Raw genomic sequence first — 22,282 nt, forward strand, 5'->3', positions numbered from 1 at the left:
CATATCACAGATAAGGAAGCTGAGGCTCAGAGACTTTAAGTAGCTTAACTCAAGTTGTGAGTCTTTGAAGTTCATGTGGTTAACTACACTGCTAAACATTTCATGGCAAAATCAAAAGGACTCATCTATCAAGTGATGTTCAGCAGTGGTTCTTAAAGTGTGGCGCAGGGGCTCAGCCCTTTTCACAGGGTCTGCAACATCAAAACTATTCCCATAATGATGCTAACACATTATCTGCCCCTTTCACTTTCATTCTCTCCTGAGATCCAGTGAGTTTACCAGAGGCTACGTGATGTGCCATACTGTAACAGACTGAAAGCAGAATCAAATATGAGAATCCAGCCAACTTTTTAAAGCCAGATATTAAAGAGATTTGAAAAAATGTAAAATAATACCATTCTTCTGGCATTATAATATTTTGTTTAGAAATATAGTTATTTTTCATAAAAATGTGTTTTATGTTTACCTGTAGTGGGTTTGTATTGTTTTAAAATAAATTAATAAATATTTAAATTATTCTCAGTTTTAATTTCTAATATGGTAAAGAGTGAAGGATATACCCCACACAAACAAAAGGTCTTTGATGTCCTTGATAATTTTTAAGAGTGTAAAGACATCCGGAGACAAAATGTTTAAGAACTACTGATATACAGGAAGAATACAAGTAGAGGTCAAAGATGACTTGAGATTTCTAGCTCAAGAATCAGAAGATGATATCATTTATTAAAGACTAGAAATACAGAAAGAAAACCGGGCTTAAGAAGAAGTTGATAAACTCAATTTTGGCATGTGTCTCTCTTAGGTCAGATCCTAAGCCAAGCCTGAGACAGGGATTCTTGTTCAAGTGATTTGTTGGTGGAGAACTCTCAGGAAGTAGCTATTAAGGGAAACAGGATGGGGCAGGGGACAAAAGGCAAGCAAGAATATGGCCTCAGTTGGAGACCAGCTTCAGCCTGAACCCATGGAAAAGCACTAATTGTACAGCAGAGCTGACCCCACCTTGAGGCGAGGAGGCCAGTCTCTTATACCTTACATCCATCAGTCATTCCATGCAGTCTTCCCTGGTGGGAGCAGAGGGGGAGAAAAGGGGTGCGCCCGGCAAAGCACTTCCCATTTAGTCAAGGGCAATTTTTCTTTGAAAAGGGCACCAGCCAGGACAGAGCATCTGGGCAGGGCACCAACAATATCTGCTAAAGCATGCTAATGCAAGCAAGGTGCCTGAAGGGCACATGGAGATATGTAGTACAAATGTTTGTAAGTGTCAAGTTCAGAAAATGTGCTGTTAAATATATATTTAGGAATTATTTGCATAGAGCTAAGTATTACAGTTAAGCTTCTCACCCTACTCAGGGAAAAAGATTTATGCAATTGAGAAATATTCATCTATAACCTATTTTTAAAAGTTATATTGCTCATTGACAGAAAAACTAAGAAAATAATACATGACTCTATGGAGACAGAATAATCAGGTAGAAACACAGCAAGGTGGAAAAGAAAATCTCTTCATGGGAAACGTCTCACATGATGGAAAAGTAACTGAATTTTTGTTCCATGGAACAGTGATGAAGCAACAGAGATGAATCAAAACCCAAATCAGAGGCCGGCCCCCGGGCCGAGTGGTTAAGTTCGCGCGCTCTACTTCAGCAGCCCCAGGGTTTCGCCGGTTCAGATCCTCAGCGTCGACATGGCACCATTGATCAGGCCATGCTGAGGCGGCATCCCACCTAGCACAACCAGAGGCACTCACAACTAGAATATACATATATACACCGGGGGGCTGTGGGGAGAAGAAGAAAAACAAAAGAAGATTGGCAACAGATGTTAGCTCAGGTGTCAATCTTTAAAAAAAATAAATAAAAACTGAAATTATATCAATGGAATGTTACAGAAGGGCCATGGAAGGATGTTAGGAAAATATAATTTTTACTAGAGTAGGAATGAATTCCATATTACAGAGTAGAGAACCACGCTTTCCAGAAGGAAGCAACAACATTACTTGCTATTACACTTAAGTATCATGTCAGTCAACACATATTAAGAATGAATCAACAACATATTAGGTACTCTATGATGAGGCTCACTTGGTAATTTGCAATTAATAATAGTAAAAGTACCAAAGTTCATACCTGATTTACTCTTTAAAACATATTAATCAGGGCAGACTCAAGATTATCCATAGAATGATGTCACACTCAGTCACTTGTATAAAGACTAATAAGCAGAAAGGAAAGAGGTACCACTGGAGCCGGGTATGCTAGGAACTGTATGTCACCGTTATCTGATGGTATTTAAATAAGACCCATCAACTAGTTGTGGCAGAAAAATGACTTAGAACTGCCCTCCAGTGGCATAAATCTGGTCTATATGGAACACATGATCTGCCTCACAAAGTCTCGAATTACTTTCAACAGAAAGAAGTAAATTCTCCCTCCTCCCTCTAAATATCCAGAACCTTTTGTGTCTTTCTTTCAGTACTTTATTTTCTGCTTTGTATTGAAAGTTATTTTTATAAATCTTATCTGTGAATTCTTGAGGTTATGACTAAATCCGTATTCATCTTTGCATTCCCCATAGTACCCAACAGAGTATCTTGCATTTCGAGTGTTCAATAAATCCCCGATAGTTACTATTTGAATTATTTATACAGGATAATTAAGGCACAGGTAAGATATGGGTGAGATGGGGCTGTTTGTCCTGCTCTAATATTATGCTCAGCTTCAGAGTGATTATCATTATTGACTTAATATAGTAGTTTTGTTTGTTTTTAACAATGGATATCTTTCACATTCTACATTGTCCTCTGGAGTAGGAAACTTAGCAAAAACAAGAAAATACTTAAAACATAGACTAGGATGTGTATGACTTAGTAAGAATCCACATTGAAACAAAATTAAGGTATCAGGAAGAATGAACTCTACAAAGATGTGAAATATAATACAAAGCATCAACATAATACTTATTCACTTCTTTAATGTACTTTGACTTCATATGCAATATCACTGTTACTTAAGGAATTGAAATAAACTAAGCAAAAATGTCTACATATTGACAGTATATTTACATTTTTAAATTTCTGAAAGACTCTGCTATTGGTTCTTTCATGAAAATATTCAAATATATTCAGGTTCCCACATAAAACAATAATAAAAGATTTTTCAGGTTTTATATTTATAGCATTTTTCTTCCAAGTGTCCCAATGCTATTATTATGTAAGTTACTGCAGGTCTACTCTCTGAGTTTATTAACCATGAAAAGAATACTTTCTTCTATTGCTGAAACCTACTGATGAAAAAAGGGTCTCGTATTCAAATCATAAATTTTAATCATTAGTAGCAGCAAAATCTTCTCTTTGTACATATTATTCTGTGAGTTTATCCTAAAGTTATTATATCTGTTGATATAGCTATTGATGTTCCATTTGCCTATGATTCAGAAAGTTAAGCTGACAAACATTAATTTTTTCTAAACTAGACACAGCTATTTCTAGAGGGAGAAATACCGTGTTTTCATGAAACATATCAGAGTGACGCAAACCCTGACTGTCAAAGTCTAGTTCTACCCCGCCCACAGGAGCTGTGCGGTACTTTTACATTCTCGCTAAAGCAATTAGGCAAAATTCCCTCTCTGCTAACCATAACAATACAAATGAAAAGGAAGTTCCATAAAGGCAACCATATTCCATCAGAAAGCCAAACACACACACATTTCGTTGGTGGCAACCATCTCTAAAGTTGAGCTTGGGTAATGAGATGAGCAGAAGCCTAAAATGTTTTAGTAACCATGAACTGTGAGGCGTGAGTAAAAGGTGCTTTTCAACTTGGATTTTTAAATCTCTAACAAGTTGACAGTTACAAATTTGTTAAATGGAAGCTTTAAGGCAAAGATTTAGTGAATGGCCACATAAATTACGGATGCCAATCCTGTGCTTAAATTGATTGAGCTTAATCACAAAATACAACATTCCTTACTAATAATATTTTAAAGAAATATAATCCAAAAACATGTCTGAAGGACAACACTTCCAACCTCCCAAAAAGAGCGCCAGATTACTAACCAATCTTTATTTAAAAGTAATTTACTTTTTATCCATGAGCAGGGCTCACAGCAGCCTAGAAAACCTTGAGTGACTGAAACAAATGACAGCACTCTAGGTAGTCAAAGGAACAGATCTGAGTGTTACTTCTCTGCTCTGAGACAGGATAATCAAGTATGTGCCTTTGGATACTCTAAGCAAGGTTTGACTCAGGCAAACATTTCTTTAGCATTAGCTGTTGGTCAAAAATTTAACTTTTATTTTTAATAGCTTGTGACACAAATGATACACAGAGGTACAACTTAATACCCTTTATTAGTTATTTAATGCAATCATTTAAAAGTATTCTCATATTTGTGACAATGTTTTTCTTTTGGGGATCAGAAGAGGGTACTTTATTTTACTTATGTTAAGGGACTTTCCTTACCAAATTTACTACTTCCAAAATGTCATTTTAATAATAACAGCTAATATACAGAGCACTGACTACATGCCAGGCACTGTTCTAAGTAACTTATACGCATGAACTCATGTTATCCTCCTCTAAACAACCCAATAAGTAGTATTACCTTTTTTGTTTTTTCACATGAGGAAACTAGAGCACTGAGCAGTTAATTTGCCCTAAGCCATATAACTAGTCAGTCCCAGAATGGGGATTTGAGCCCAGGCTGTCTAGTTCTAGAGTCTGTGTTCTTATCACTTTTACTTCAATTTATTTAGCACATTTATTTGATCTCACATTTTTTATTCTTAAATAGCTAACTTGCCACTGGCTAAAATCTCAAAAAAGCATAATATCCATTATTTCACTTAAGTCACTTTCCAACAACTTGAAGGAGTTTTAAATTTTTCTCTGTAATTAAGAGCAGGTACAATTTATTTGTCAACCACGCCAGTGTGTCACTTAGAAAGTGTAAAGTAGGCCCTATGTAAAAAGTAACAACGTATTTAGTTATCACTCAGACATTCTAAATGCTTGATTTATAAAATAAATTACTCTTTAGCAGTCTACAGCATATGTCTTCAGTATCTGCATGTGAAAATGAACATTCGGATCACCCTGGAGAGCCTTCCCACCCAGCTCCATATCCACTGGTTCCCCAGTGCTACTGTGGAAGACTGGCGGGAAGAGGCAGTTTGAGCAGTGCCAGTTACTCCAGGTAGGCAAAGCATAAATGGAAACAGGGTAATCACAAATTATTTCCCCCACTTATAAACACACTATGAGATGCCTACGCCATTTGTTTCTTTTGAGAAAATTCCTAACACTTTGTATCATTTTAGTCTTTCCATAAGTGTACACTGAATGCCTTCCCTGCATCTTCATTTAGAAGAACTGTGTGTTCAGGATACTTATCTCAAGGTGTGCAAGAAATAATAATGGAGGCCAGATAGAAGAGAAATATGCCACACTGAACCAAGAGTGGGACTGGAGGAAGTGCAGATTCAAATTCAGGCCCCACTACTGGCTGAGGAACCTTAGTAAGGTTATTTAAACTCTATGAATACTATTTCCGTCAACTCTAAAATGAAAAGGGTAATATTTTGAAGAGTTTATCTAAAGGACTTATCATTGCCTGGTACCCAGTGGGTACTCAATGGTCAGCTACTGTTTTTGTTTTTTTTTTAAAGATTGGCACCTGGGCTAACAACTGTTGCCAATCTTTTTTTTTTTTTCTGCTTTATTTCCCCAACCCCTACCCCGTACAAAGTTGTATATCTTAGTTGCAGGTCCTTCTAGTTGTGGGATATGGGACGCCGCCTCAACGTGGCCTGATGAGCGGTGCCATGTCCACACCCAGGATCCGAACCCTGGGCCACCGCAGCAGAGCATGAGAACTTAACCACTCGGCCACGGAGCCGGCCCCATCAGTTATTGTTTTAATAGCAATTAATAATTATGAATATCAGTAAAAAAACAAGAACTATAATAACATATTTAAAAGGGAGAAGAAATGTGTTAAAGAAAATAAGTATAATTAATTCATAGAAAGAAATGGTCAGTATGAACTACAGCTTCAAGGACCAGGAAGGAATGAGATCCATTAAAAGCGAGAAAGATACAAGCGCTGTCAGGAAGGAAGGACATTATAAATAAAGGACTGGAAGCTGGAGAAGCCTGGGACATTTGGAGCCTCAGGTGGCATTCTCTGCGTTGAGCCAGAGTTTAGGAAGAAAGTAAAGGAAGACACAGATTGCTGCCCACTGTAAGGGCCCTGAATGCCAGGGGGAGGGAAGGACCCTGAGACCCTGCTCAGTCACAGGCCTAATCAGCAGGTTTAATCTTGTGAAATGTAAGGGAAATACTGGTTCATTTCTATATGTGTATAAACAATCCTGAAATTTTGAAATGTAATACCTAATTAAAGAATTCATATCCATTTAAAGCTATGTAGTAATTTTTCCCTTTCCAATTGTACTCTAAGAGCTAGAGAACACTACTGCAATATATTTATGAAAAGAGACAAAACCATGAAAAAACTGTAACTTCTAAATGTGGCTCTTTTTTTTTACATCAGAACATATATCAAAGATATATGCCTATTATATGTGTCCAAAAAGAGTTCATAAAATAAAAAGTAAATGCAGTTTTAATAAATTAGAATACAGTGTAATTTGTCAAGATAATGCCTAAAACAATAAAAAATATTTTATACACAAAGAAATATATTGTTTTTCCTTAAAAACTATTTCTTTTTGAAATAAATGGAAAAAACTGTCTGAATACATTCAGTATACTTCAAAATTTAAGCTTTCATTCAAAGACTGAGTCAAAAGAAACGTAAAGGCATACAGAAGGAAAATACTGTCCCCCAACTCCCAGAAAGAACTAGCAGTAAAAAAGGAAGCAGAAAACATCAAACACAAAAAGAAAAAATGTGGAATAAATCAACAAATAAATTCATAATAAGATGCAATCAACAAACTGGAAAGATATTCTATGATGAAATTACATATTTTCCCAAAGATATTGGGAATTTGGCTTTCAATATTTTTTTTTTAAAAGGCAAAGTCATAGAAATCTTGTACCCCTATCTGCTCAATTAAGCTCAAAGGATAAGAACATTAAGCTATAAAAACTATAGTAATTAATATTAAAAATGGGATATTTTTATAATTTCAACCAACACCTAACACATTGATAATTTAAATCATTTAAGAAAACTTTCTCTTCAATTTGCTTTCCTCAAATGTGAAGTCTTTATAAATTTAAAAAGGAAAATGAAAAGAAAATTTGCTTATAAAGATTAATAAGTATTTAAACATGGAAAATTCAAGCAGAGTGATACTTTTAATTTTTCCTCCTGTACTGTAAACTCAGAATCAATCCCTCTTTTAAAAAATTTGACAACTTAATCACTAATCTTGTCTTTCAAACTCATTTTTATGCTTTAACTGATATTCAGTAATTTGAATGTAAATATGCTCTTTGCGTATGGATGACTGATTTCCATTAGGATCTATAACTGTCAATAATTTTTTAAGACTCGCCCATGTGAGATATGTATCTGTGTAGAGTACTATGAGTTCTATAATGCTTTAAAAACTATACACATATTTCAAAGAGATCAGCGTGCAAATTAGACATGTCCTTAACTCGACACAGCAGCTGATCTGCCCATACCTTTAACGACTCCTTCTAATAACTCAGTAACTCCTTAGAGGTATAAGACACACTGGGTGGGAACTACTAATTCGGAAGTCAGTTTAGAAAGGATATAACCCATTCACATTTGTTTAGTGCTTTACGGTTTGTGATAGGGTTTACACACTAATCCTGAAAGGCAGACCGGGAAAGTATAAGAATTTTCATTTTACAAATAAGATCAAAGTCTAGAGAGAGTAAGGAAAAGGGTCAAGGTTACACAGCTTAATAATGGTGGAATTTCTATCAGACAGCAGGTCTTATTACTTATTACTACCTCAATATTTTTTATCCATTATAACTTATTTATTTGGTCATGGAAGGACAGTGTAATAATTTTCATAAAATCAGACTAACATACTTAACAAATAATTCAGAGACAAAAACAAATATATTTTGATTTGTACCTTTGAGACTATCTAAAAACTTGGCTACAATTCTACATAATAATGATTTTTAGGGTATTAAACAAAAAAGAAATGGCCAAATGAGCTAGGATATGCTAAATAGATAAGCCCTCTTAGAAAAATGTTATGAATTAGGAAGACAATAAATTTCTAAATATGGCAAAATTTTCAAGTTCTAATATTTTAAAATTTTCACTTTGTACTTGTCATTTCTAAACTCATTAATCTAATGAATCCAATTGTCTGGTTAATTTCTTAATGATCTTAACAAGATCAAACAGTTACTTTAAGATGCATTAGCACAATTCATTAATTAGTTAAGAGGTAAGTATTCCAACTTCAGAACGATAAATAAGGTGATATGCAAAAGAATGTGGGAAATATTACCTAAAGGCTGCTAAAAGAATTAAAACCAAAAAGTCAATAAATTGGAGACAGAACGTAATGTTTTAAAGCATATTATTCTGGATTTTAAAAGACCTTTATGATACTTTTTTAAGGTGTGATATTAAACTGCTGCTTTTTTCTGCCCCATTCCAAAAAACCATAAAAAAGCAAATTAAAATAGTGATGAAATAAAACGCTTACAGGTTTGTATCTCAGTGCATCTCTGTAGGATCCAAACAAAGCAGCCTGTGCCCTAAGGAAGGCCCTGGCTACTCCATCCCCCGTAGCTGTAGACTGCTTCTTCAGTTTACTTTTCAGGGCCGAGACCTGCATGACGGAGAGGAATAGTTAAATTAACACCTCAGAAATTGGTACAGCAAGGTACGAACCCAATCAGCAGGCAAACCACAGTGTCTGCAGGTCAGCCAAAAACTCATCCTCCTCCTGATAGCTTATCTTTTTAACTGCAGAGAGCACCTGCTGGTCTGTTAATTGAAACGAAAGCAGGAGCCCATAGTAATGTGCTAATGCAAATTGGTTTATGCTCTCTTTTTTTCCCAAGGCCTTTTGACATAAATAAGCTTTAATTATTTTACAGTAAACTGCTCGTGAGCCACTTTTCTGCAGATTTTTAGCAATTACAACATGTGTCTACTTGTTTTGAGATGAAGCCGGTTGGGTACAGTTCATTTCTCCGATATAAGGTTATTTGCTACAGGTCCTCCAGGATCACTTACCATTTAATATTATTTTTGGAGGCCTCATTTGCATATGTAATTTTCCAGTCATTTGTTGAATAGTTTTCACCATTATTAGATAAAAAGAGGGGAGAGAAGTTAAAGTTATTGAGAACCTACCAGGAGTAAAGAATTATGTTATACAAATTGTTATATATTGTCTCATTTAACCTTCACAGTCTTCTAAGAAAGGCATTCATATTATCATTTATGAATGAAGAAATAAGAGCTCAAACATGTGAATCAATCTGCCCTCACTACATAGCTAATAAGTGGCAAAATTGAGATTTAAACCCAGTTCTGTCCAGTTTTTTCCACTGCTATATGCTGGTTTTAAGTTCAATGTCATTGCCTTATGAACCAGTAATCAAATTAAAACATTAATGTTTTGGGGCCAGCCCAGTGGCATAGCAGTTAAGTTAGGTGCACTCCACTTCAGTGGCCTGGTTTCGTGGGTTCAGATCTCAGGTGTGGACCTACGCTGCTCATGGAGCCACACTGTGGCAGTAACCCACATATAAAATAAAAATGGGCACACATGTTAGCTCAGGGCCAATCTTCCTCACCAAAAAATAAATATAATAATGTCTTTAAATCAAAGAAAAACTTATCTAGAAATCCACATAATTTTAAAAAGCACCTAAATTTGGTACAATTTTCATATATTTCCATACTTTAATTTCAGGTTCTGTGTATTTTAGAGAATGCACATTACTTATGAACGGCCCCTTACTGAGAAGTATTTTGTAAGTGTGATCATACTCCTGACGTATACTTTTATTTTTTAAGGGGGAGGTGATGTGATAGTTCCTATGCATCCAACTCACTTGAACAATTCCTTTCACGCATAATAAAAAACTACACCCTGTACATTTAAAAAATATTGATGCTCCTATACATTTCTCATCAATGCTTTATATGGGAACATGAAGTCGTGTAAAAAATCTGTTTTCTTGAGAAAAAAATCTGATGGGAAAAATTCTGACTGGATTGCTTCCTTAACAGAGCATGTTCTTATCCTTACAAAACTACCAGATAACAAAGTAATGTTACTTCTCCTTTACATATATATGCAAAAAGGAATATTTTTATTTCTTTATGCAAGCAGTCCTGACTACTCTTGTAGATGATGATTGCAATTGAAGTGTCAACCTAATTAACAACGAAACTTTGAATAATGCTAATGAGAAATGAACACAGCATCAGAGGAAAGACTAGCTCTACAGGTGATAAACCTTCACAGTAGTGACATTTTCCAGTGTAAAGTCACAGTTACTGTGATCTGATCAAAGGAAGAGACCCCCATTGGGTCCAATTATAACCATAGTTTTGAAAAAATTATTGAGTTATGATGTTCATAATCTATGCAGAAAGGCCTTTGCAGATAGGTCTTCTCCCCATAGCTGTGATCTTTTCAATTTCTATCCAAGCTCCATAGATTCAGATAAAAGTTTAGAGCCTAATTCATTTAGCCCACAAAGTGCATAAACCAGGATTCATTTAAGAGGAAGTTTTTATTATCAAAATCTAATCTCAATAAATGCACATTTTTAGGTAATCCACATATTCAAACAATAAATATAGCTGAAGGATGCAAAATCGAATCTTCTGACAATGTCTTTTATTCTGAAGTTTGTAATGTTTTTAAGTTTCAAATACCTTTAAAGAAAAACCAATGGGAATGAATACCAAAACACGTATTTAATTATCATCCCCCCAAAAAGGCTTATGATGGAAGGAATATGACTCTAGTCTTTCAAGGTATTACAAAAATGGGTTATTTTTAAATTTCTACTGTAGAAAATAAAGAACATATTTAAAAATGTCATGCCTTATATTTTTGCAAAAGAAAATTCCTCAAAGTGTATTTTTCTACAAAACATGAAACTGACAATTCACTTCTCCACAAATCAAGTCTTAGGACAACTACAACACATACGTTCCAGAGAATGGAGGCAAGTCAAACTCCTCCTTAGCCTTTGTTACCCCGAGTCCTTGACTGTTTAAGTTATCCAGGATACTAATCCCATTGCCACAAGCCCTTCCTAACGAAATCATAAATACGTGGTCTTCACTTCCGAAATCAGTCAATGACAGTTCCCGAGCTCCCTTGGGACCTTTGTCGAAAATAGGGAAGAAAAAGAAAACCCTTGTTCTAGAATTGTGCTGTCCAATACAGTAGCCACTAGATATACAAGCACTTGAAATGTGACTAGTCCAAATTGAGATGTGCTGTCAGTATAAAATATACACCAGATTTTGAAGACTTAGCACCCATAAAAAGGAAAAATAGTTCATTAATAATTTTTATATTGATTACATGATGAAACAATACTGTTTTTAATATATTGGGCTAAATAAATTATTAAAGTTAATTTCACTTATTTCTTTTTACTTTTTAACATAGCTACTAGAAATTTTGAAATTGCATATGTGGCTCATATTATGTTCTATTGGCCAGTGCTATTCTATGTGAACGTCCTATCTCATTTCATACAGACCGGTGAGACTGACAAACAGCCTAGCAAGAAATACGCTTACATTTTTCCTTTGCCTATTTCTAATTTATTTCAATTTTTACAAACTGCATAAAAAGAGTTTTTCCTTGACCTACTCTAGCTGGGCTTCGACTATCAGTAGATCTGAGATTGTTCCTGCTTTTCAGAGAGCAGAAGGATGGCTGAGTTAAGTGTTTCTATATGTACAAATGAATGCTCAAAAACAGCCAGTAAAAATGAAATTGTTTTTAAAAGTCAGAATTAGATACAAGGATATTACTCTAATATAAAAAGATTGTGTCAACCTTGCTGTTTTCCTGTCCTTTAGATCACTGGAGTAAATTATCAACAGTTACTATGGCCCTTTGCAGTGGTAATTAGCTTTCAGCAGTTTTTACCTATAAAAAACAGTGATGTCTCTTCTGCACATTTTCAATACTTGGTCTGGGAAATAGCATTTTCTGCCTTAGTTTTCAAACTTCTAAGTTTAATTATGAAATAAATGTACATCTGCCCATAAAATCCTAAAGTTTAGACTCACACATAACTCTAAATTCAGAAAAACATTTGGAACCTTATTAGTCACACGGCTATTATCACACAATCCTATTATGTGATACTGAAAAAGTATCAACTGATACTGAAAAGGTATCAATTGTTTTCTCTTTTTATTCTTAAGAAAGTAGGCAAGCTTCAATCTCCAATGGCTAAAGATTACTTCAAAACTTATCTTTTATTTTATTATGACATTTTTCAGTCTGTAAATAAATTATTTTTTGTCTAATGAAGTATTATACTAGACCCAAAAAAAGTTAAAACAGTGAAAAGAATTTCAGAAACAGATATCATTTCATTGCTCTTATAAAATGCTTCAATTCCTTTCATACACTGAGAATTCAGGCCTCTAAGCAGCCATCCAGGGGAGAGTTACAACCTGGGTTTGAGCACAGTGGGAGTTCACTGCAACATGAATAATATTACCACCAACTCTCCACTTTTACCCTCTTAGCACTAAAGTGACTATGAATAAAAGGAGGGAATTACATGAGTAAAGATAGCAAACAGGTATAAATTAGAACAGTGCAGGCCACATGCACACAGTCTGAGTAATGAAGTAATTATGTCAACTGGGAGTCAGGAAGGCAGAGTATATACAGGAGATGAGTTTTTCAGAGAAGTAACAGATTTTCTCTTGACTTTTAGATGCGTATTTTCAGGAAAAATAAACTAACCACTATACCCAGAATTTTAAATTTTACTTTTTAGGATTGCAAAGAGAAACATCAAGGTAAAGAACAGAAGGAGAAAACAAATGTTCAGAAATAATATTTAGATAACTACACAACTTAAACACCCTATGATGTTTTTAAATATCTCCTTTCACATAACTAAACCACACTCGAGAAACTACATACATTTAGAAAAGTTAACGCTCCAAATAATCATATGCTTTAGAAAAAAGTTACACAGTTAAAATCTTTTATTCTCCCATGAAACATGTTATGGTTATCATATGAATCAGATATTAAAATCCTATACTTCTTTAATCCTTCTAATGTTCAATTTTTTTTAAGATTTTATTTTTTCCTTTTTCTCCCCAAAGCCCCCCCAGTACATAGTTGTGTATTCTTCGTTGTGGGTTCTTCTAGTTGTGGCATGTGGGACGCTGCCTCAGCGTGGTCTGATGAGCAGTGCCATGTCCGCGCCCAGGATTCGAACTAATGAAACACTGGGCCGCCTGCAGCGGAGCGCGCGAACTTAACCACTCGGCCACGGGGCCAGCCCCCAAATGTTCAATTTTTTAAGAAACAAAATTGACCCTTCCCTCTTAATATAATTTTCTAACAAGCTGTTATTTAAGGATTAAAACAGGAACCTTTAATATTTATTAAATGAAAAGCATAGGATACATTTGCAGAGGGTATCATTACACTGTTTCTCTGTATGCTTAAATTACCTATCAAAATCTCACTAAGATGCTGTCATCTCTAACTGTTTTCCCTTCAGAGGCATCTGAAAATTAAGACAACCAAAACTCCTCTTAACACCTCAGAAACACCTCAAGCTCAATGTCACGCCAGTGTCTCTAACATCAATGTCATTTCCATTCATCCAGTTGCTCAAAAAGGAATCTTGATGGTCCTCTTCAACACTTCACCCTTTCTCAGTTCCCATATGCAATACATCACCAATCCCTGTCAGCTCAACCTCCAACAGAGATTTCAGATCTGTCCACTTTTGTCTAAATCCTTGCCACTATCAAGTCCAAGCAACTATCATCTCTTACCTAGACTGCAGCAAGAGGCCTCTTAACTCATCTTCCTGCTTCATTTCTTATATCCAATAATTGTCAGGACCCAGAATTCAAGATGATATTTTTAGAAATCAAAGTAGATCACCATACCTCTGCTAAAAGCCTCCAATGAATTTCCAGTAAGTTCAAAGATCCTTAACACGAACTACAGGTCTTTTATGATCTCAATCCTGCCTCTCTCTACAATCTCATTTTGCCTAAGTCTCTCTTTTCTTCATCTTACTACAGCTACACAGGACTTCTTTCCATTTCTTGAATTTGCCAACCTCTTCCCCACAGCAGAAGCTTTGTACATCCTGTTCCTCCTCTTCCCACTTTCCTTGGTTTACTCATAGTCATCACTCGGGCCAATTCTGCAAACAAATGTTTTGACACATTGAGCTTGACTAGACCACAAAAGGCTGATCTGAGTTTGTAGACTGGGAAAAATGGCATGTCAGCTTGGTTACAATTATTTTCACTTCAGCTTACTTATGGAAGAGATGGCTGTCAGTCCACTAACATCCACTCTCCCTTTCTTTGGTAATAGAAATCCTAAGTTTTGACTGGTGCCTGATAAACCTAGCTGGGTTAACCCAGTTATTTCCAACATCCCTTGTGACTTGGTGTGGCCACATGGTTGGGCTCAGACAAACGGAATGTGAGCTCCAGGAGGGCAGTGTATATATCATCCTGTTCACTAAGCTCCTAGCACAGTACAGGCATATAGCAGGTGTTCAATAAATATTTGTTGAGGGGCCAGCCCCGTGGCCCAGTGGTTAAGTTCTCGTGCTCCACTTCGGTGGCCCAGGGTTTGGATCCTGGGTGCGGACATGGCAACACTCATTAGGCCATGTTGAGGTGGTGTCTCACATGCCACAACTAGAAGGACCCACAGCTAAAATATACAACTATGTACTGGGGGGCTTTGGGGCAAAAAAAAGCAGGAAAAAAAAAAAGAAGAAGAAGAAGATTGGCAACAGTTGTTAGCTCAGGTACCAATCTTTAAAAAAATAAAAAATAAATACATATTTGTTCAATGAATGAATGAACAAATTAACAATTTATTCTAGGAACACTTTTACATTAATTTCTCTAGTTAACTGGATCAGTAAATCTGTGATGGGGCCCAGGAGCATAATTCACCAAGTCACTAGGATAGCAAGATTTGGGAACTGTTATTGTGACAGTGCTCACAATATCACACACACAAAAAGTCTCCTGAATATGGAAAAGTCAAGAACTTAAAGGACTAGAAACAAATGGGAAATAACTTTTAAAGCCAAAATCAAGGTCTTTACATTTAAAAATATATATATATATACATATTAGCAGTAAGAAGAGAGAGAAGCTTGCTATTAAGATGATTCAGGAAAAAAAAAAAAAGACATTAGGAGAAAGGCTAGGTAATTTAGTTGGAAATGAAAAGCCATGAGAAAACCAAGGAACTTCAGGAGCACTTACGATCACTAATAAGAACAAACTGTAAATCAACTTCAAAATGGCGAAAGCACAGAGATACAGACAGGAGGCTGCTAGCGCCCGGATCACTGCAGCGGGAGGGACAAGTTCTCTCACTCAGCTGAGAGAAAATCACAAAGATCTTTTAAATCTTGGGAAGCCCCGTTAACTAAGGTTTTCTGTTTTTGTTCTGTTTTGCTTTGGTATTTAAAGTTTATACCAAAAAATACCCATCAAGAAAATAGGAAAAATAGCAAAATCTATAATAGTTTACTTGCAAACAAAAAAGCTTTTATAAACAATCATATCTCTGAAAACAACTATTTAAAAGAATGGTAAGTTTCTGCAGACACCCAAAATAGCACGCAGAAGCACAATGACTGCCATCACAACATGGTCTCCTTTTCCAGAGAGGAAACAAAAAGTTGCATTCATAGCCAAAAGAGTATATATTAAACATGCCTCCAGGTTTCTTCCTTATATTACTATGAAAATGAGATGAAAATATCCTTATAAAATGTTCTAGGAAGTACTCTAAAGAGGGACTTTAAAAGCAATGTCTACTTACAACATAAAAGAAATGCAATTCTATTTCCCTTCAATCATTCACTGAAGGCCTCCTGTTTACAAATCACCGCACCCAGGCTGTGTGACAGGGCAAAGCTCACCTAGACGTCTGGATTCTAGACGCTGGAGACAGAGCGAGCACGACTCCACTCTCCAGGGGCCAAGGGAAAGCAGTATTTTTATCCTCATGTCTACTCAACTAAAGAAAATGTTCGCCAAGTTACTCTAGAACCTGAATGAAATTGTGTTATTTTCCTAACCTGGTCACTCTAGAAACTTGTTGGAGACTTTGTTTACTGTTAAATACGATAAGGATTATAGCAGAGCTGTGGCAAACCTGGAACTAATATAATATTCTCTGGGGCATTTTTTTTCTCTATAACATATATTATGAAAATTTAACATATTAAACCTTCATGTTAGATTAGAAGAAATATCCAACGAATTAAACATATCTATTGACTTTGTAAGGTTGAGAGTTAAATTTGTCTATATACTTTAATTTTTTTTAATTGATTTACAAAAATTCTCTAAAAAAGCCAATTCTTTTCCAAAATTATTCCTAACTTAACTCACTTAAATGTAGATATCTAAAAATTTTACTGAAAGTCAGAGTTTTGGGGGGTTTTCTCCAGTTCTTTAGACTTTTAATGATTTTTAGCGATATAGAGCAAATTGTCTTTCCTTTTCATATCACAATAAAACCATTAACTTACTCCTTACTTGAATGCCTCACTGTAAGATGCACGGTATTTCAGATGACTCCATTTTATAATAAGGTCTTTTCAATGTTTTAGTAATTAAATATGCTTCATACCAAATGCAGCTATCCTATAACATACCGCAGTCTACAGTGAATTGTAGAATAACTCTTAAGTGTACACATTTTCTACACACTCTCAGAACAGAAAATAGAAAATCATTTTTCAATAGTATTATACATAAGATGAAAATCAGTTTTTAAAACAGTGCTGACAATCCTAACAAATCAAATACATCGTACTGATATCTCTCTAGCAAGAGTAGAATGGAGAGTAACTCACTACGCTGCAAGTCATGTTTTCACGAGACGGACCATGGTCTAGTGTTTGGGGGCTTAAGTCTGAGGATCAACCTACATGAGCTACAGCTTTAGAAACACCATTAACAGTAAACTTTCTGTGCTTTCATCTTCTTATCTAAAACAGGAATAAGTATATTAACCTGTCTCAGAGGATATTATTTCTTACAATCTAATGAGTTAATATTATTTAAAAGACAGTTAAGCAATATAAGCCAAAATTCACTTTCCTAGTACTGAATATTCTAATGTATGTAACTTTTTCAGATGTCAATTCTAACCTGCTTTCATCTACAAGATTTAGTTTATAATTGTTTTAGCAATATTCACATGAAGACAGATTTCCTAAATCTCATCACAATTCTAATTAGCTTAATTTTACAAGTGGCTTGCTCTATTTATTTTCAAAATAGCAACAATTTTCCCAATTACTTTTAAAAATGTTGATAAAAATTAAAATGAGCAGTAATAGCTTAGAAATACAACATTTAAAAGTATTACATAATTGAAACTAAATTTGTATATATTTGGAATGGGAGGGTCTCAATAGAGTGTTTTCTTAAATTAAAATGAATTCATTTGAGATTTCAAATGTTATATTTAATCCAACTGGTTCTTTTTTCCCACACTTAAAAACATACTGCAATAACACTAACTTCAACGGATGTTGTTACATAGCCCTAAAATTTACTTTCTTACTTCAAAACACTGAAACTACATATGTTCGAAGGTATCTGCATTTGGCATAGCCACTTAAAAAATAAAATCACAATGTATTCATAGACAAAAACTACAAAAGTGTATTTTAATGGATCTACTGCTTTTAAAAGTTATTCCATGTAATAATCAATATCGTTAAAATCACTCCCAATAAAATTTGGGTTTTTTTCCTTTTTATGATCCAAATCTATAGTGAAATGATGAAATCGAAAAACAAGTGTTCTTGTCAGAAGACAGGAAGAGAGTTTTTTCCTCTCCCTTAAGGAAAACAAAGGATTTCTGAAAGCTTTGCCCTGATTTATTTTTCCAATTTTAAATACCTTAAGAGTAGCGGAACTGCTACTGGCATGGTAGTATTTCTAACAGTCAATAAATCTAAAATATTATGTGTGAATATTGGAATGAAGCCATTAAGAAGATTACAGCATGGAACACAGCAGAGGGTCCACAGGAAAAAAGAAGTAGTAATTCAGGACAACTGTGACCACTGACCTCTGAACAGCCAAGACCACTGGTCAAGCTGACACAGTAATAGAGTGCACATGCATAGAAAGTCCTCTAGCCTGTACGTGTAATTTAAATGCTTTGGTGAATGATTTTAAAAGGTCTCCATCTAAATATCAGTTAATTTATTAAATAATCAAACAATACCAACAGAAGTATTTTTCAGGCTTCAAGTATATTTTATTAATTCAAATCACAAAAAATTCAGTAAGCTCATTTGTGATTTTAACACGCCTCACTTAAAACATTTACAATTATAGAATGATGAAAAAGCTAAATTTATTAGAGATGGGTTAAACAAGCAATTACCTAAAATATTTTTAGAAAATGACTATCACTTTATAACATCTCATACTTCTAGTCAATAGTCATAGCTCCAGTTCAGAGCTATTTACATTTATTCATGCTTCAAATTTGTCTGTAAGTCTGTGGCCCCTAATTTCAAGCATACATAAAGCTATATCTACATCATCTTGCAGTGTTCCTTTCTATGAATATTTTTTACTATTTCAGTTATGTTTAGTTAACTGTTGCTTATAGGTAAACAAGAGATAGTCCCACGTTGTCATTTTATATATTTAGGCTTTTATATTTTGTGAATATTGTTTGACTTCTTCATATATTTAAATAAATGTTTTAATAATCTAATTCTACTAGGAAACTAATACTCCTCAACTAAAAAGGAATCAACCATCAAAAAAATTACTATTTAAAGATTGTTTTTCTCAAAGAAAGAATCAGCTGTCATTGAAGCTGACTATAAAAATTTTAATGACACAAAAAAGCTGATTTCTTTCTCTCTTTTCTTTTCTTCTTCTTTTTTTTATTTAAATAAACAATCCTTTCTCCTTAGGGCATTAACAGTAGGAAATACATGCACCTTAAGGAGAATATTCTTAAAAGTTGGGACTTTATTTTCATAATTATTTCTCTATCCAATGAAGAATACTTTGATGGATTTCTAATGAATAACTCTAATCATTTCTAGCAGCTTCTGCAAAATTTTTATAATGAGGCAATCTGGTTATAATGAGCTAAAAAGATAATAAAATTCTTCACTGGCCTGTGTTTGGATTTGTTCACACATAGCATAAATTTTACTACAGTAAGATAAAGTAGTTCAATTTAATTTGTTTCAAGGTCAGAAACTATTTTAGGTTTTGATAGGCATAAATAATCTGACTTCAACTTTAAAATCATATTTTTGCTATCATCAGGCATATAAACAATCAAGGCTAGTAGTACTGTATTTTTTGAGTTTGAGATTTTAAGTTCACTTTTTCAAACTTACTAAAAATAATTTCAAAGTACTTGCAATATTACATAAAAATATATTCTGAAGGTTTTTTATTCCCATATTTTAATATCCCTGAAAAAAGTGGATATTTTTAAAGGGCAGTTATTTCAACTATATTATCAAGACATTTTTAAAGAGCCGTTAAAACATATACAGAAATAGTACTAGTCTGCATTTTTGCTCTGTTCTAAGGAACACGAGGCCAAAAAATGCACTTTTGGAGACTATTTAACATGAAATACAGAATATATCCTATTATAAGCTGCAGACACACACATGCACACACACACAAACCCTCTGCAAGATCAAAGACCAGAAGAGAACTGGCACTTAATTTATCAGCCTTTACAGACAAAAGACAGTTTTCGTCATTTCAAAAGGATCAGATGTCTTTTATGACAAACTGGGTTTGCAGTTTAATTTACAAATAGAATTCTAAGTAAGCAGTCTTTGCTCTGCCAAAGCCAATGACAAACATTGTAGGTTTTCATTCTTGCAGCCCTCAGCAGGATAGAAAAGATTAAAATAAAACTGAAATAATTTAGAGAAAACAAATAAATGTTTCAGAAAGTTGAGGGAGATCAAAGCCAGAATTTTCTGACCCCAACTGTACAAGCATTTCTTATTATATTGACCAGTGCCATCAGATCATTAATTAAAAGGAAAAGCGCTGGCAGGTGGCAAGGAAGCAAAAGCCGATAATTGGCCCCCTTCTTCTTCTTGCCTTCAAAAACTCGCTCATTCTTTTGCAAGACATGCTACTAGGCAGACAGAAATGCCTACTTTGTAATATAATGATTAAGATGAGATGAAGAGACTTACGTTTAAAGAAACTCTGCCTAATGAATGCATCCAGCTTTTTAATTATGATCCTACTTTTACGATAAGGAATATCATGTTCCATGCAACATCTCCTCAACTGCCAAAAGGTAAAAATATTAAATATAGAATCTCCATTGATTCCTCTCACACCCCGTGCACATACCCAACCCTTTCATTTCAGACAGAGAAAGTAGGAAAAATAACTCTTGGTAATTTAAAGGTCCAGGAGAAAACATATATATATATATATATATGTTTGCCGCAAAATATCCTTCAGACTTACCACATCACTCGGCAGGTTGCTCAAGTCATTAAATGGTGATTCTAAAGTGTTTGTGTCAACATTTAACATAACCACATCCTCCAATGATTTATTTTTCACTCTCTGTTTAAAAAACACAATTATAAATAAACATCTTAGTATATTTTCCTTCCAAAACTATAATGAGCTTAGAAATGTAGAGAAAATTATGTTAATACATTAGACTTGGGCAAAGAAAAAAGGAAAGCTACATTATAAAAGAATATAAACAATCTTACCTTATAAGAAAGAAAATTTATCTACAACTGTACAAAAAGACTGGCTAAAAATGCTTAAAATAGAATGTTTGCTCATCTAAACATATTAATTTAGTTTGGAGATACTGAATATAATTTAACTACCAAAGAGCTATCACAACAAAGACACAAAACAGGCACAGCTACACTAAACTGTAAAAACTTCTTTCCTTTAAATTTTATCAACTGAATTTCAATCCTATGATACAGGAATGAAGAGAGTGGCCAGCTCTATACCTGTTTTTAGCATAAATCACACTGCAGAGCTAGCATAAACCAATAACTATGATTACAGTAGTAAATTAAGTTTTAAATTAACAAATATTCTCTCTATATTTCCATATCAACTTGTTATAAGTTGATGATGAGGACTGAATAAGAAAAAATGACAGAGAGGGCAGTTATATGGAATTCATTGTTAGCAATATTTATCACACGAATTTCAATACAAAGATCAAATTTAACAGCCTACCAGATTAACTATTTGACTCAGTGGTCTTATTTGTTTGATAGCTTAGAAATGGAACAAATTTGTTCTCAATGTGAACAAATGATAATAAATTAGAATTTCATCAAATTTTTCATCCTTAAAGAAAGGAAATATTTATGGCTTATTGTTCCTATTTAAACTAATACATATCCTTAAACAAATCATATAATTCTATTAGTCTTATTTAAATGATAGCAAATAGTATCATTCCTTAATGCCAATAAGTAAGGTGCTCATTAATGAAACATATCCATCCACTCAGAATTTCTTAACTGTAAAGGTCAACTAGGAATAGATCAATTAATCTCAGTGCACTATTTTTAAAAGCAACATTCTAGAACAATAGCCATTTTTGAGAATTATAATTTAAATACCTTAAATTTTAAATTGGCCAAACCAATTTTTTGTTTCAAGTTGATCAAGACTAAAATTTCTCTAATCCATTTAGAATTTCAAATCTCTGCATATAAGGTAGAACGTTAAATTTGCTAGGGAAATAGTAGCCTCGAGTAGGGAGTTTTTATGTGTTAAGAAGGCCATAATGTCTATGTGGAATATGAATTCTCAGGGGGACCCATATTTCTAAAAATCCATCTTGTAAAAGACCTAATTATTCTAAAGTAAGACTCAGAAGATGGCTGTTTCTAAGAAATTAACAGAGAATCACTTATATTAGTGATATAATTGCCAAAAGATTTATAAATAGACTCATTTCCTTTCCTTTCCATGTATATACATATATGTAAAAAAGGTTTACATACATAAATATGTGGTTATCTATAAACTAACTATAGCATAAATA

The 22,282-nt window shown here is 34.1% G+C and overlaps 1 protein-coding gene across 11 annotated transcripts in view; it reads right to left on the bottom strand.

Annotated features, from left to right (window-relative positions):
- Positions 1–22,282, bottom strand: part of DENND1B (DENN domain containing 1B) — a 243,962-nt gene that overhangs the window by 64,364 nt on the left and 157,316 nt on the right. For all 11 annotated transcript variants that reach the window (XM_070255835.1, XM_070255834.1, XM_070255837.1 and 8 more), the window contains 2 exons: positions 20,716–20,817; positions 8,675–8,800 (listed from right to left, as the gene is read on the bottom strand). In XM_070255835.1, coding sequence (XP_070111936.1) covers positions 8,675–8,800; positions 20,716–20,817 — 228 coding nt within the window. The remainder of the gene's footprint in view (positions 1–8,674; positions 8,801–20,715; positions 20,818–22,282) is intronic.

Source organism: Equus caballus, chromosome 30 (assembly GCF_041296265.1).
Source record: "Equus caballus isolate H_3958 breed thoroughbred chromosome 30, TB-T2T, whole genome shotgun sequence".
In the NCBI taxonomy this organism is placed as follows: Eukaryota; Metazoa; Chordata; class Mammalia; order Perissodactyla; family Equidae; genus Equus; species Equus caballus.